Source organism: Bubalus kerabau, chromosome 3, assembly GCF_029407905.1.
Source record: "Bubalus kerabau isolate K-KA32 ecotype Philippines breed swamp buffalo chromosome 3, PCC_UOA_SB_1v2, whole genome shotgun sequence".
Lineage (NCBI taxonomy): Eukaryota > Metazoa > Chordata > Mammalia > Artiodactyla > Bovidae > Bubalus > Bubalus kerabau.
Window position 1 is genome coordinate 112,942,065 of NC_073626.1, and position 17,101 is coordinate 112,959,165.

The following is a 17,101-nucleotide window of genomic DNA, read 5'->3' on the forward strand; positions in this document are numbered from 1 at the left end:
ATTTTATTGTGACATAGCCACACATGTTAGTTTATGGATTGTCTCTGGCTGCCTTTGGTGTTCAGTGGCAGAGCTAATTAGTTGTGACAGGGATCGTGTGGATTAGATGGTTAGATAGCATCACCAACTCAGTGGACACGAATTTGAGCAAACTCGGGGAGACAGTGGAGGACAGAGGAGCCTGGTGTGCTGCAGTCCATGGGATCACAGAGTCAGACACGACTTAGTGACTGAATAGGTGGCCTAAGTCTAAAATACTTACTATTTGGCCCTTTCCAGAGAAAAGTTTGCTGATTCTTGCTGTTACCAATTACACATAAGCTTTTAGGGTAAGGTTTCTGTTTAAATACCTCTGAATGAATTAATGACTGTCTCTAAAATAAACATCAAAAATAATGGTTGATGACCAGGGGATGGATGGAGAGACAGTATTCTAGTTACTATTTATATTCTGAGGTGTTTAAGTCATGCCTGCCAAGAAAGTAATTAGGTTCTTCTCTCAATAAGCTTACAAAGAATGTATCACAGTAACCATGTTGTTAGTGACTGAAGGGATGCATGTGGGATGACAAGCCTTTCAGAATAGGATTTGATATACAGCACCATAAGCAACTGAATGCACACACACACACATCGTGGGTTACAAGTACCTTTGTACTTGGTGATTTGTTCAGCACTTGGCTCAACAACTTCATTGATGATATGAACTCCTGGGTACTGAGCTTGCACTTTGGAGAGAATTTGAAGATCAATTTCACCTAGAAGAAAAGCATATAGAACAGTTCACCTTGGGCCAGAAAGAAAAGAATAGAATAGAATAGAAAAGAACAATTTCAACTACTTTACTATCTCTAGGAAAGTCCAGCATAAATAAAGAAGAATACTCAGCTGTTGCCCTGACACACTGTCTATGATGAAGAACAACTAGGTTAAAAATGTGTTTTGAGGAGGGTTATGATTGCCTTTCATTCATTCATGTTGTTGTTGTTCAGTCACTCAGTCATGTCCAACTCTTGGTGAACCCATGGTCAGCAGCACACCAGGCTTCCCTGTCCTTCACCATCTCCTGGAGCTTGATCAAACTCATATCCATTGAGTCCGTGATGCCATCCAACCATCTCATCCTCTGTTGTCCCCTTCTCCTCCCACCGTCAATCTTTCCCAGCATCAGGGTCTTTTCAAATGAGTCAGGGAAAAGTACTGGAATTTCACCTTCAGCATCAGTCCTTCCAAAGAATATTCAGGACTGATTTCCTTCAGAATGGACTGGTTGGATCTCCTTGCAGTCCAAAGGACTCTCAAGAGCCTTCTCCAACACCACAGTTCAAAACCATCAATTCTTCAGCACTCAGCTTTCTTTATGGTGCAACTTTCACATCCATACATGACTACTGGAGAGGAAAAAAAAATAGCTTTAACTATATGGACATTTTCTGGCAAAGTAATGTCTCTGTTTTTTAATATGCTGTCTAGGTTGGTCATAGCTTTTCTTCCAAGGAGCAAGTGTCTTTTAATTTCATGACTGCAATCACCATCTGCAGTGACTTTGGAGCCCAGAAAAATAAAGTCTGACACTGTTTCATTGTTTCTCCATCTATTTGCCATGAAGTGATGGGACCAGATGTCATGATCTTAGTCTTTTGAATGTCGTGTTTTAAGCCAGCTTGTTCACTCTCCTCTTTCATTTTCATCAAGAGGCTCTTTAGTTCCTCTTTGTTTCTGCCATTAGGGTTGTGTCATCTGCATATCTGAGGTGACTGATATTTCTCTTCACAATCTTGATTCCAGCTTGTGCTTCATCCAGTCCTGCATTTTACATGATGTATTCTGCATATAAGTTAAATAAGCAGGATGACAATATACAGCCTTGATGTACTCCTTTTCCTATTTGAAACCAGTCTGTTGTTCCATGTCCAGTTCTAACTGTTGCTTCCTGACCTGCATACAGATTTCTCAAGAGGCAGATCAGGTGGTCTGGTATTCCCATATCCTTAAGAATTTTCCACAGTTTGTTGTGATCTACACAGTCAAAGGCTTTAGTGTAGTCATTGAAATGGAAGTGGTAAACTGTATTTAATACCTTTTATTGTACTACACAATTGCACTCATCTCACACACTAGTAAAGTAGTGCTCAAAATTCTCCAAGTCAGGCTTCAGCAATAGATGAACCATGAACTTCCAGATACTTAAGCTGGTTTTAGAAAAGGCAGAGGAACCAGAGATCAAATTGCCAACATCTGCTGGATCATGGAAAAAGCAAGAGAGTTCCAGAAAAACATCTATTTCTGCTTTATTGACTATGCCAAAGCCTTTTACTGTGTGGATTGCAATAAACTGTGGAAAATTCTGAAAGAGATGGGAATACCAGACCACCTGACCTGCCTCTTGAGAAACCTATATGCAGGTCAGGAAGCAACTGTTAGAACTGGACATAGAACAACAGACTGGTTCCAAATAGGAAAAGGAGTACATCAAGGCTGTATATTGTCACCCTGCTAATTTAATTTATATGCAGAGTACATCATGAAAAACGCTGGGCTGGAGGAAGCACAAGCTGGTATCAAGATTGCCAGGAGAAATATCAATAACCTCAGATATGCAGATGATGCCACCCTTATGGCAGAAAGCAAAGAAGAACTAAAGGGCCTCTTGATGAAGGTGAAAGAGGAGAGTGAAAAAATTGGCTTAAAATTCAACATTCAGAACACTAAGATGATGGCATCTGGTCCCATCAGTTCATTGCAAATAGATGGGGAAATAATGGAAACAGTCAGAGACTTTATTTTTTGGGGCTTCAAAATCACTGCAGATGGTGATTGCAGGCATGAAATTAAAAGACGCTTACTCCTTGGAAGGAAAGTTATGACCAACCTAGAGAGCATATTAAAATGCAGATACATTACTTTGTCAATAAATGTCCATCTAGTCAAGGCTATGGTTTTTCCAGTAGTCATGTATGGATGTGAGAGTTGGACTATAAAGAAAGCTAAGCACCAAAGAATTGATGCTTTTGAACTGAGGTGTTGGAGAAGACTCTTGAGAGTCCCTTGGACAGCAAGGAGATCCAACCAGTCCATCCTAAAGGAGATCAGTCCTGGGTGTTCATTGGAAGGACTGATGCTGAAGCTGAAACTCCAATACTTTGGCCACCTGATGAAAAGAACTGACTCATTTGAAAAGACCCTGATGCTGGGAAAGATTGAGGGCAGGAGGAGAAGGGATGACAGAGGATGAGATGGTTGGATGGCATCACCAAATCAATGGACATGGGTTTGGATGGACTTGGGAGCTGGTGATGGACAGGGAGGCCTGGCAAGCTGCGGTTCATGGGGTCCCAAAGAGACAGACACGATTGAGTGACTGGACTGACTGACTGACTGTATTACAGTAAAATCTAAGATGCTATTGATTATAGGATAAAAATAACCCTTCTTTTATATCACTAAGTCATAAAGTAAAAAGAACTCTGTCAATTATAATTGTAAGAGTTCACCAACTGGAAGATATATACCAATCTGTGATATTAAAATATGAAAAACTATGCTGTAGAATAGATAAATTAGGCTAGATCAGAATTATATAAAATATATCAGGTATAAAAGAAGGATAAAAAGTTGTATGAGACATGTGCCCTCAAAAACAACATGTTCTCGTAGAAGAGACAGACATGGAAAGAACCCTGGCTTGGTTTGGGCCATGGAGGGAAGAAGGAAGGAAATGGTGATGGACAGGATAAGACAAGAGGCCAGAGAGATGGAAAGCTGCATGGCAGACCACTCTTGAGCTCTGTGTTACAGGGTAAGTAACACAGTTAGCCTGGGGACTTTTGGGGAAATGGGAATTACAGGCAGAGGACAGGAAGTGGAATTGTATATGAGGGACTTCTGGCAATTTAGTGTTTTAGAATGTGTAGGTAAGGCAGGGCCTCCAAGAAAGAGGTGATTCCAGAGAAGTAAATGGAAAGAAGGTTATGGCAAAATAGGTATTTATTTATTCATTCACTCATGTACCAGTGATTCATTGATTATTTTACTATGTGCCAGGCACTACACTAGGCAAATGATAAGAGGAGCAAATAAACACCTGCCCTGATGAAAGTTTAGCCTATAGGTGACGATGTGAGAGAGACTGTGGTAAATTGGATAGACTTGAATTCCTCCTCTGTCTGATCCACTGACTTGATATTACGACCTTCAGCCATTTACTTTCTCTCTCCAAACTGTATTTTCCTCATCGGAAAAACAGCAATAATGATAGTACATAATTTATTGGGTGTGAGGATTAAATGAGGCAATGCACATAAAGCACACTGTGAAAGAGAGTTGGCACCTAATAAATGTTAGCTGTTCATTATTTTTATTGTTATCATTGAGTCCCTCTCTTTAAAAATCTCTCTTCTTTCCCTATTACTAATGCCTCCAAATTAAGTTTTGCACTTTTATTCTCTTAGTTATGATGTTGACCTTCACTAAAATACTTATGTGCTGGCAAGACTAGCATATGAAAATGACACTGGTCTTTAACATTTTGGCATAAATGGCATTAACAGAACCTTTCCAAGGTTAGATATGGCAGGTGAAAAAAAAGCATAGGTCATAAGACTGAGCAGGCTGGAAGAAGGAGATGAGGAAGATAAATCAGGAACAAAAGATGCCTGACTAGGAAAAGAGAGTTGTCTAATGGTATAATGAATGTCCCAGGTACTGGTGATGGGAGTGGGTGGGGATGAGGGTAGGGAGGAAGTAGGGGAAGGAAACTAAAGTGGAGAATGAAGAAATCTATGTGACAATTTTCTCCGAAGCTGGCTCGATCGATCTGAAACCTTTTAATTCTTCCTTAAATTCCACTGCCAGAGGTTTCAATTATATGTCCCTCTTCAAATATAGGCATGATGTGTTTAAAATATGGCCCATATGAAAGCAAGATATAATCACAAAAAATATCTTACTGTAAAATTAAGTAAAACAAGCAAAGGCTTGATTCCAATGAGTTTGCTAAAGGGTATCAAGGACTCAAATGCTAGTTTGAGCAACCGAGCAACTTTGATCATCAATCACTGAAAAGCATGTGAGGGGTTAACAGACTATAGTACCATGAAAGTGAAAGTGAAAATCACTCAGCTGTGTCTGACTGTTTGTGACCCCATGGACTATACCGTCCATGGGATTCTCCAGGCCAGAATACTGGAGTAGGTAGCCTTTCCTTTCTCCAGGGGATCTTCCCAACTCGGGAATTGAACCCAGGTCTCCCTGATTGCAGGCAGATTTTTACCAGCTGAGCCACAAGGGAAGCCCAAGAATACTGAGTGGGTAGCCTATTCCTCCTCAAGCAGATCTTCCCAACAGGGATCAAACCGGGATCTCCTGCATTGCAGGCGGATTATTTTACCAACTGAGCTATCAGGGAAGTACCATTAGCCAGCAGTAAGAGATTCAAACAATGGGGGAAAAAAAGGAAGAAGATCATTTGTTCTTTCTCAACTGAATCCTTCTGAGTAGGGGCCATAATAATATGAATGTGTTCCAATATTAGATATTAAGCACCCTATAAATGCTTTTAAAGAGCACACAACACACTGGACTTGCCTGGTGGTCCAGTGGTTACAAATATGTCTTCCAATGCAGGGGACATGGGTTTGATCCCTGGTTCAAGAACTAAGATTCCACATGTCCTGGGGCAGCTGAGCCCTCATGCTGTAACTACAGAAACCTATGCGCTCTGGAGCCCAAGTTCCGCAACAAGAGAAGCCACCATAATGAAAAGCCCATACACCACAACTAGAGAGAAGCCTCCACACAATGCAGTTAGAGAAAGCCTGTGTACCACAATGAAGACCCAGTGCAGCAAAAATAAATTTTTAAAAAAGAGCACACAGCTAGAACAAATAATTTCACAATTTGTATGGAAATACAAAAAACCTCGAATAGCCAAAGCTATCTTGAGAAAGAAGAATGGAACTGGAGGAATCAACCTGCCTGACTTCAGGCTCTACTGCAAAGCCACAGTCATCAAGACAGTATGGTACTGGCACAAAGACAGAAATATAGATCAATGGAACAAAATAGAAAGCCCAGAGATAAATCCACGCACATATGGACACCTTATCTTTGACAAAGGAGGCAAGAATATACAATGGATTAAAGACAATCTCTTTAACAAGTGGTGTTGGGAAAACTGGTCAACCACTTGTAAAAGAATGAAACTAGAGCACTTTCTAACACCATACACAAAAATAAACTCAAAATGGATTAAAGATCTAAACGTAAGACCAGAAACTAAAAAACTCCTAGAGGAGAACATAAGCAAAACACTCTCTGACATACATCACAGCAGGATCCTCTATGACCCACCTCCCAGTACATTGGAAATAAAAGCAAAAATAAACAAATGGGACCTAATTAAACTTAAAAGCTTCTGCACAACAAAGGAAACTATTAGCAAGGTGAAAAGGCAGCCTTCAGAATGGGAGAAAATAGCAAATGAAGCAACTGACAAACAACTAATCTCAAAAATATACAAGCAACTCCTACAGCTCAACTCCAGAAAAATAAATGACCCAATCAAAAAATGGGCCAAAGAACTAAATAGACATTTCTCCAAAGAAGACATACAGATGGCTAACAAACACATGAAAAGATGCTCAACATCACTCATTATCAGAGAAATGCAAATCAAAACCACTATGAGGTACCATCTCACGCCAGTCAGAATGGCTGCAATCCAAAAGTCTACAAGCAATAAATGCTGGAGAGGGTGTGGAGAAAAGGGAACCCTCTTACACTGTTGGTGGGAATGCAAACTAGTATAGCCACTATGGAGAACAGTGTGGAGATTCCTTAAAAAACTGGAAATAGAACTGCCTGATGATCCAGCAATCCCACTGCTGGGCATACACACTGAGGAAACCAGAAGGGAAAGAGACACGTGTACCCCAATGTTCATAGCAGCACTGTTTATAAAGCCAGGACATGGAAGCAACCTAGATGTCCATCAGCAGATGAATGGATAAGAAAGCAGTGGTACATATACACAATGGAGTATTACTCAGCCATTAAAAAGAATACATTTGAATCAGTTCTAATGAGGTGGATGAAACTGGAGCCTATTATACAGAGTGAAGTAAGCCAGAAAGAAAAACACCAATACAGTATACTAATGCATATATATGGAATTGAGAAAGATGGTAACAATAACCCTGTATACAAGACAGCAAAAGAGACACTGATGTATAGATCAGTCTTTTGGATTCTGTGGGAGAGGGAGAGAGTGGGATGATTTGGGAGAATGGCATTGAAATATGTATAATATCATATATGAAACGAGTCACCAGTCCAGGTTTGATGCACGATACTGGATGCTTGGGGCTGGTGCACTGGGACGATCCAGAGGGACGGTATGGGGAGGGAGGAGGGAAGAGGGTTCAGGATGGGGAACACATGTATACCTGTGGCAGATTCATTTTGATATATGGCAAAACCAATACAATATTGTAAAGTTAAATAAAATAAAATTTAAAATAATAATAATAAATAAATAAAACTCACGCACACACAAAAAATAAATAAAAAGGGGCACACAAGCCAAATTAACATGCTGAAAGATTGGGGGAAGGTAACTAGAAGTGACCCAATCAAATAATTCAGAAATTCTCAGCAAATTCAGGGCTAAACAGAAGAAATGTAGACACCAGCCGCCTGCAGCTTTTATTGTGTATAACAAAGCCTTCTGGGAATCTTAACTGTCAGGTCCAGAAGACCACGTTTAAGGGGGATAAAGCAATACTTTATTCATTTTATTGTTGATGAACAATAAAATAATGAACATTTAATTGTTCATTTTATGGTCAGTCTCTGTTCTAATATGATCTCTTATTGCTTAATGATGATTCTGACAATTGTAGACTACTTATTGTTGACGTCCTAAGCTTTTAGGCCAATAGCTGTTTCAGTTAGTTAGCTAAAACCTTACTGTGTGTTTCTAGTTTTGGAACAAAACCTGCAAAGTTTCCTGTGACAAATGGAAAATTATACTGATTAAGCAACTTTATTCCCATATTCAATCTTCCTTTGTTTTCTTTTTCTTTCTCCATCACCCTCACCTCCTTTTGTGTCTACCAAAGCAAATCAATGGTTTTGGAGTCTTGGCATTTTATGATGATGTAACTGATTTTCTCAGTTTATCAATAAGTGAAGCTTGAGCTAAGTTAGGAAATCCTAACATGTGTTGGCATGAATCAAAAATTATTTTCTATTAGCTTGGTTTGTGGTTTTTGTTTCTCGTTTTTTCTGTTCTGTTCACTCCTGTGTTACTTTCTATCAAATGGAATATGCTTTTTGATTTGGAAAGTTAAATGAAAACTAAAATTTTTAAATTGTCTTTTGCAAATCTCTTTCCTTTGTATTACCCTGTCCATCAAATCAGCCACAACTTTAGAATGACTTCACATGTCTCCTTTCTGACCTACGTTGAGTGTTTCACTTAATTTTACAGTCAGATATTTTTGTGATTATACCTTGCTTTCATATGGGCTATATTTTAAACACATCATGCCTATATTTGAAGAGGGATATATACTTGAAACCTCTGATAGTGGAACTAAAAGAAAAAGTTCAAAAATACTGAGGCAGAAATTGTTAGACAGTCTAGGACTTTGAGACCTCAGTTCCCTTTCTTTAATTTCAATTTTTGTCTTCTCAAGTAAGCATCTCACTTCTTTAACCTAAAGCTAAACTCTTTTTTCCAGTTTCTGGGCATTCAGAAGAATGCTTCCCTGGTCTGGAGGGTCATAATACATTCAGACCCAGGACAAGACAATCATTAACTGCTGTTCAGTTTATCAAGGAAAAAAAACCTCCAGGTGGACCACTAACTCATAAACATACATCTGGTCCCTAAATGATGGTCTGGAGTCTTGAGAACAGGTCGAGGGATGGCAACACAATGTCTGGGGAAACTGAGAAACTGAAACCAAAAGAAAGCCATAAAAATGACAAACTAGATACTGCGACATTTAAACTGACTGGTCAGAAATTACATGCATCTGGCCCCGAACCAACCAAAAACAAACAGGTCAATTCTGCTGCTGCTGCTAAGTCACTTCAGTTGTGTCCGACTCTGTGCAACCCCATAGATGGAAGCCCACCAGGCTCCCCCGTCCCTGGGATTCTCCAGGCAAGAACACTGGAGTGGGTTGCCATTTCCTTCTCCAATGCATGAAAGTGAAAAGTGAAAGTGAAGTCGCTCAGTGGTGTCTGACTCTTAGCGACCCCATGGACTGCAGCCTACCAGGCTCCCCCATCCCTGGGATTCTCCAGGCAAGAGTACTGGAGTGGGGTGCCATTGCCTTCTCCAGGGTCAATTCTAATAGGTATAAACTACTATTATCTGCACCTTTTGGGGTGCTTCACCCCTTCTCAGTGTCTGTGCTTAGAGTTTTGTATCTCTATCCTTTAAAATTAACTTTGCCTATATGTTTGCAAGTTTTTAGAATTCATTCTTCAGCTCCAGGTCCATGAACAGAACTTGGTTTCCCATTTCAATAGGGAAAGGGTGGAGTCCATATTGTCCAGACAACTTTTCTTCATTTCCTGAATTTCAAGGATATACTTAATGAGATAGCAGAGGAATGTTGCCTTTTTGCTTAAAATCCAAGGTCATTGGATTAAAAAGAAAAAAAAAAGGAAAAGTTAGAGGCTATAAAGAGACAAAATTGGACTCAAATTTAGTATTCAATGGAAATATGCAAATTTGTTAATATCTCTGCCCTTTACGTATCTCTAAATTAGGGATAATATGGTCTATGCTGCAGGGTTATTGTAAATGTTAAAGGCATTATATGGGTATAATTTACCACAGTTCATGATATATAGTAATAATTCAATTAGTTGAAGCTACCATACATTAATTCAACAAATACTTTTAAGCACCTACTAAATGCTAGGTTCTAATCTCTGGAGATACAGCAATGAATAAAATAGACCAAAACATTCAACATTTACGGATGGCGGTAAGTCCTAAAACCAAGGGAAAAAAGAGCAAGGTGAAGCCATGATGGGAGGGTTCGTGATTTTCAATTGGGTGGTCATGTAAGCTTCCTGGAAAAGTTGATATTTAAGAGAAGTCTGAAGGAGGCTGGGAAAGAAGGAAATGAAGATGTGCCTTTATAAATGGGCAGCTCCATAATAAAAAGACAGTTGGAAAGAGCACTCATCATGTATTCGTGATGGCTTGTCTTTCTGACTGAGCTACATTAAATGAAACACAAAGCCCAGCTGGAGAACCCTGAGGCTATGCCCCAAATAAAAACATCCCCCAGGTCAAGAAAATGGAGGATTAAAGGCTAGTCACAGTATCTCCAGCCATTTGAGTTCCATCTGCTCTAGCTTCATTTCTCACATCAAAATATATACGAGTTCTTTAGATTATCAGCAGGAAAAAATTTATTCTATTACATGTTGCATTAAGATTACGATCTTCCTTGTTCCCTCTACCAGAATATCAGGCACACACACACACACAAAATTGTCTCTAGGGAGAAAAATTGCCCAGATAACTCTCTGCTTAGTGATGAAAAATAATTTCAGCTATGAGTTTGCAACCAGAGCAAAATCAGACTTGATTTTGAGCTGCAGTGCAAAAGATAAAAGATTATTGATGAGATCCTTTTTCTTGTCTTTTTCTTTTCCCTCTTCCTTTCTGTGTCTCTCTCTCTGGTGCACTGCCCCCCCACACAACTCTCTCCCTCCCCCATACTCTCTCTCTCTCTCTCTCTTTCCTCCACCCACCTCTACACTGGGAGCCTCAGTATGGAGGCAGTTCTGTTCATATGGAAAGATGAGAGTAGAATATTAAAATAGCTGGAGAGTCTCAGGAAGGGGATTATAAATATAAATTCTGAGCGGAAAAGGGCATTGCCATTTGCTTTCGTGTCTTCTGGCTGTTGGCCCAGGAAGAATACCACCTGAATGCTTTGCAACTGCAGAAGAAAAGCCTTATTACCAAAATATTCTCTGAGACACAAACTTAAAGAAAATGTCCCAAAGTGTTCTGAATATTGAGGTGTAGTTATATTCAACAAACACCTCAAAAAAAGACTAAGTTTTGCCTTACCTTTCAATTTACACTTTTTAAATACAAAGATATTTGCTACTTCAGAACATTACATAGAGAGGTAAACTCTATACTTAGAATATTGTGATGTTTAAAAGGTATAGAGTAAGTTACACTTAGTTGCAAACTTTTTGCTATTATGAGGCATCTGACAATGAACCATGAATTATTGTGCAAAATCTTTTTGCATATTCATACCAAGAACCAGAATTAATGGTTAAAAGGAGAACCTTGATCTTTGGTGATATTAAAACAAAACCCAAAACAACAGGTCTCAGATGCCAGCTCTTTCAAAGGATACAGGCTGAAGAACTACAGCAGATTCTCAGAAGACCCCTGGGCAGGCAAGACCAGTCCCATTGCTGGGTACCTTAGAGGTCGGGGGCTGAGATACATAGAATGGGGAGGATGTACAGACTCTACAAGGAGGGACTGAAGAGCAGCAGGGCCTTGCTGGGACCGCAGGGATTGGCTGTTTACGAAGTATGAGAACTGTTCTACTGTTCTTGATACATAATGCCCTGCTACTTTCAGGAAAATTTCATTTCCTACTCTTAGCTTTTGTACATGAAAGCTTTCATGCCACTGTAACCTCATTATGGCATATTTGCTTTTTAAATCTTGTCAACTTGTTCTCAGTAAAAATTTTCTTCAAAATAGGTTTCTTATATTTTGTATGTTAGTAGCTTACTCATCCAATATTTTTCCCCATTTCTATCAGTTTGCTATTGTTAATAGAGACAAAGCCTCAGAAGACCCTGGGGTTTTGACCCCCAGTCTCTAGGACTGCTCTGCCCCCCCCCCCTCCACCTTGTGGCATATATGATTAGGATGGAAATGAGGGTGGAAATAACCACCTATACCAGGGTTATATGACTGTGTGTATTAAATCACAAAATTTTATTCAATAGTGCATGTCAGGTAGAAGCACATTCACCCACTAAGAGAATGGGTCCTAAACTGGCGTAAGAACTGGGAAGATACAAATCTGTCCCTCAGCAAAATTACAGATAGCCACATGCCATGAACTTTCTAAGTACATTGTAAATAGCCAACCTGTAAATGAAAAACATTAAAATGCTGGCAGAAAGAAATGCGGATCTGCCATATTGCTTTCTTCCTATTTTACCTGTATCAGGCCATTACTACATTCTTATTGTGCATTCTTATTAATTGTAAGGCTGCACAACTGAGTTTATTTGCTTTTCCAAGTATACAGTCATTTAATCTGCAGATAATGATACTTTTATCTTCACTCTGCTCATTAATCCCTGTTTTCCTGCTTTAGGCCTTATTGAATTAGCCAAACAATCTTGTTTGCTTTGGTTTTAATGACAGTGGTACCAATACTATAGTATTATGCTCAGGCCTCTCAATTCTGCAGTATACCTGTCTTTAACAATACTTCACTCAAAGTTTTAAATACAATACAATGAGGTAGACCTTTTTGGTAAATTTACATATGGAGAATAGTTTATTTTAAAATAGCACAGTTATGAATACCTTTAAGAATACTTTACATCTGAGGCCCCAAATTATCTGAAGTAGATAGCCCTAAATCCTGCATGTTAATGATTAACTCGAGCCCAGGTCCATATCCTTCTGTTTGTGAAGGAAGTGCTGTACATAAGTGAACCAGTTTTACTCAGGTCAAGTTATAAAGCAGTTCAAATCCAGACTAAAAATAATCTGCATGTCTAGAAGTTCTATTTGAATTTCACTTCTTTAGAAGGCAATGGCACCCCACTCAAGTACTCTTGCCTGGAAAATCCCATGGATGGAGGAGCCTGGTAGGCTGCAGTCCATGGGGTCACGAAGAGTCGGACATCACTGAACAACTTCACTTTCACTTTTCACTTTCATGCATTGGAGAAGGAAATGGCATCCCACTCCAGTGTTCTTGCCTGAAGAAACCCAGGGACAGTGGTGCCACACCACTCTTTCTAGAAGGTTACTCATAAGATCATGGGTTTACTGGACTGAAAGCCCAAATACCCAAGATGTCAGTGCCTGAGTCCCTTGAATAGCATATGTGAAAAGTATTTTTCCAGTCTAAACTAATACTCCTAACATGACAGGTAGCTCTTTATGTCCAAAGATACATGCTTTCAGAAGTGAAAGCACATATCTTGATCATTTATAAACTCTAATACTGAACAACAACAAAAGACTTTCTCTTTCAACCCCTGGCTGTTTAGGGCCAAATATTCTGTGGTTTGCTTAATAGGAAATATCTGAAGATGGCAATAAGCATATTCAAATTCTTTTTTTTTTCAGGCAAAAAAAATCCTCCATTTCCTTGTATTTCCTCAGTCATTCCTTAGTTGCTGATGTAGACTGGCGGCTTACCTGAGGACACTGGAAACATTAACCTTTGCTTCCTACCAGCTTCTGCTTCTAAACTGGATAGACCGACTTTCCCAGTTCTTGCCTTAATTACATTCATTTCTACTTCTATTCACCTCACTTAGAAAATTAAACTTCAGGGTCACCTTAACATGTCATTTATGAAAGAAAACAAGATAAAAAATCTGATAACATTAGATTTCCAAAAGGCTGGTCCTTACTAAATACCCAGTCTCCCTTTTGCCAAGTCAATAATTAACTTTTATATCTGTTTAGTACAGTTTGTTGGACTGTTTATTTAGTTAAGAGACCTAGGTTTTATTCTTTCTTGATTGTTCTCAGGTTTTTAGTTTGTAGAATAAGGGTGTTGATGATCTCTAAATTCTCCTCTATATTTTAATCTCTGTCTTAATGTTGATGTTTATATGTCATAGAAGAAAACCATCTAACCCCTCTCAACATGTCAGCATAATTATTATCGGAAAAATTATATAAGAGGGTCCATACCAGCTATATTTCATATGTGAGTTGCTTCAGTGGATTGAACAATTTTGTATAAATATAAACACTATTATATAAGGTATGACAGCTGATTTGGTACATAATAGGTTAATAAAAAGAAGTAGAAAGCTGGATACAATGAGATTATTTAAGTTATAGTCCTGTTTAAACCTAATAAAATTTTCTGGCATTTGAACATAAGAATGGAACAATGAAACAGATAAAATGATTCTCCTTTTAGCAGAGCCCAGAGCAAGGAGAACACATTGCCCATTACTGCTTTCTGGAACATTTTTCCAGGCATAAGTGTGTGTACTGCAAATTAATAGCACTCTCCCTTACCACAAAGAATACGGGTTTCTTTTTCTCTATGTACCATCAAATGTAAAGACAATACTCATTAAAAGTTGAATAGTAGAGAAGCTCCATCGGGTAGTTTGATTTTAGGAAGCATCAATGTTGACAATGGACCAAAAAGCATATTCTGTAAGGTTTAGAATACAATGTGGTTGCTCTCAATATCTAAAAACAGTTGCTGAAATCAGCATGATATAAATGCTCTGATACCTCAAATAAAGCATTCCCATTGCTCACTTTATTTCATTAAAGCACACAAATTCATGCACATATACAACTTTACACTTCCTTATTTTGCCTCTGGGCTTCCCTCATAGCTCAATTAGTAAGAATATGCCTGCAATGCGGGAGACCCAGGTTCTATTCCTGGGTTGGGAAGATCCCCTTGAACAGAAAATGGCAACCGACTCCAGTATTCTTGCCTGGAGAATCCCATGGACAGAGGAGCCTGGCAGGCTACAGTCCATGGGATCACCAGAGTCAGGCACGACTTAGTGACTAAACCACCACCCCCACCATTTGACCTCTGTAAAAACTACATGGTCTGTATTTCTGTACATGATTTTTTTCTCCTGATTTCCTCTCTTTCTTTCTTTGAATACCCATTTATTTATTTCAAACATTCTCCTAACAGTAAACATGTAATCTATGAATAATAATCTTGCTTATTAATTGTATTTTATTGATGTGGTAGATCAGTTAAGGGCACCATCGGAATATTTTCCATCAATTTCCTTTCTTTTGAACTGCACAAAGCCTTAATAATTGGTTGGTTTCTGAACTGAATTGCCAAATACCATTTTCAAAATTCTTACATTCTCCCTCAGATTATGAAATCCCTCTCCACCCAAATACCAATCGAGTTAGTGGTAAAGAATTTGCTTGCCAATGCAGAAGATGTAAGAGACGTGAGTTTAATCCCTGAGTCAGGAAGATACCCTGCAGAAGGGCATGGCAACCCAATCCAGTATTCTTGCCTGGAGAATCCTATGGACAGAGGAGCCTGGTGGGCTACAGTCCATAGGGTCACAAAGAATCAGACACAACTGAAGCAACTCAGCAACAACAAATAGAAGAGACAGAAGACAGAAAGGGTGCATAGCAGCCCTACTCATGGTTCTGAGAAGAAAATCAAATAGGTCCCCAAAGAGCATGAACATTAAGCAATATAAATGCCGAATCTGATTTAGGGAAGTTTTTAGTTTGTTTCTTTTGGTAGATTTTTTTTCATTGTGATGGTAAGAAGTGGTAGCACCATTATGAATGCAGAGAGAATATTTGCATTAAATATATGCAGAATATGACCTAGAGGTGCCTAGGCATCCAAGAAGAAAACATCTAGGAAGTGAAAACAGAGAGGCTCATAAGCTAAGACTGGAGCAGAACCCTGTAAGATGCATTATGGAAGCAGAACACAAGGTATAAGACAGGGCCAATGACCTTATCTACTGGGGATTATAGTTCAGCAGTGGATTTTTAAGGATACATAAGCCACAGGATAATGCAAAATCTCAGGAACACTGTAGATCGTGAAACATGCAGGGAGACCATTTCTCTAAGGCAAGGATAGCGTGTTCTTCACTATATAATAAAGTGTGTTTCTTCTGCACACCCAGTACTTGCATTTAGTCAATGACAAACTATTAGGTAAGTATCTCCCAGTTGGTATATAAACACTCAAACTAACTGAGTGGGATGTCCTTTCCCTTCAAACACCTTTCTGCTCTTTCATGCCAAGGGCTTTTAGACCTAGGAATTTTAAGTGTATTCCTTTTGATTTCATATCTAACTTGAGCAGTGAGGGCTAAGTATTTACAGCTTGAATTTCTCTTGCAGTTCTTATGTTTTTGATCAGTGTCTTATGAAGAGTGACCTTAAAGGGCACCCATATTCCCCTCAGGAAGAGCTTGTTATTAATACAATGTTAAGGTTCAATCAGAAGAACACCAAGCATTACTCCCTCTGTTCTGAAAAATTCTCTATATTAGCCCCTATTTGCACCTTTATGTAAGGAATCAGTGTTTAGGGCAAATGTTCCTTTCTCTAGATAGCTTATAAGCATCTGGATAAATTTACATTAGAAATTCAATTAACTTTATATTAAAAGGTCAATTAACTTGGCCATGGTAGAGACTGTTTTTAATTACTTTTCTTTGTAGGGCTTCTCTTCTTGTCCAAGCACAAGTGACACTATCAAATGATAAGTCTCATTGCCTGTGGTTGCCTTAAATTCATATGCAAAACACACTGGAAATGACTGTTTTGGTTAAATGAATTAATAGGACACTCTTTGAGCAATTCATCAATCTTATAATCCTTAGGACATAAAATATCACAAGCAATAATAGAGTATTTTAGTTTAAACACAATGTATTAGATCATTCATGACAGTATCTTTCATTACCTGTCCTTGTTGGTTTCTGTTTTCTTGCTGAAAGATGATAATAAAGTAAAACTACTTTAACAGTCAGTCCTTATTACATTATATCACAGTGGTATTTTATGAAAAATGAGCACTAGATGACATAAAAAACTATCCTATTCCATTAGAGGGCTCTTGGTTATCTTTGTGTTAAGATGTGTTGTGTTGCCACAACTGAACTCATTCATGTAGGATTAGAACAATTACACTTAAGAGACTCAAGAAATCACTATTTAACACTGTGTGACAAGTGGTAATGTAGTGATCACTTGTTACCAAGTGGTAACCTTTACTAACCATCACTTCATGGTTGTTTTAAAAGAAAACAATAATAAGGATATCCACACATAAATAATATATATGAC

At 38.6% G+C, this 17,101-nt stretch overlaps 1 protein-coding gene across 1 annotated transcript in view; it reads right to left on the reverse strand.

The window, feature by feature from the left end:
* Positions 1 to 17,101, reverse strand: part of HNMT (histamine N-methyltransferase) — a 44,900-nt gene that overhangs the window by 16,521 nt on the left and 11,278 nt on the right. Inside the window, exon 3 of the mRNA XM_055572702.1 lies at positions 651 to 758. Within this exon, the coding sequence (XP_055428677.1) occupies positions 651 to 758 (108 nt within the window). The remainder of the gene's footprint in view (positions 1 to 650; positions 759 to 17,101) is intronic.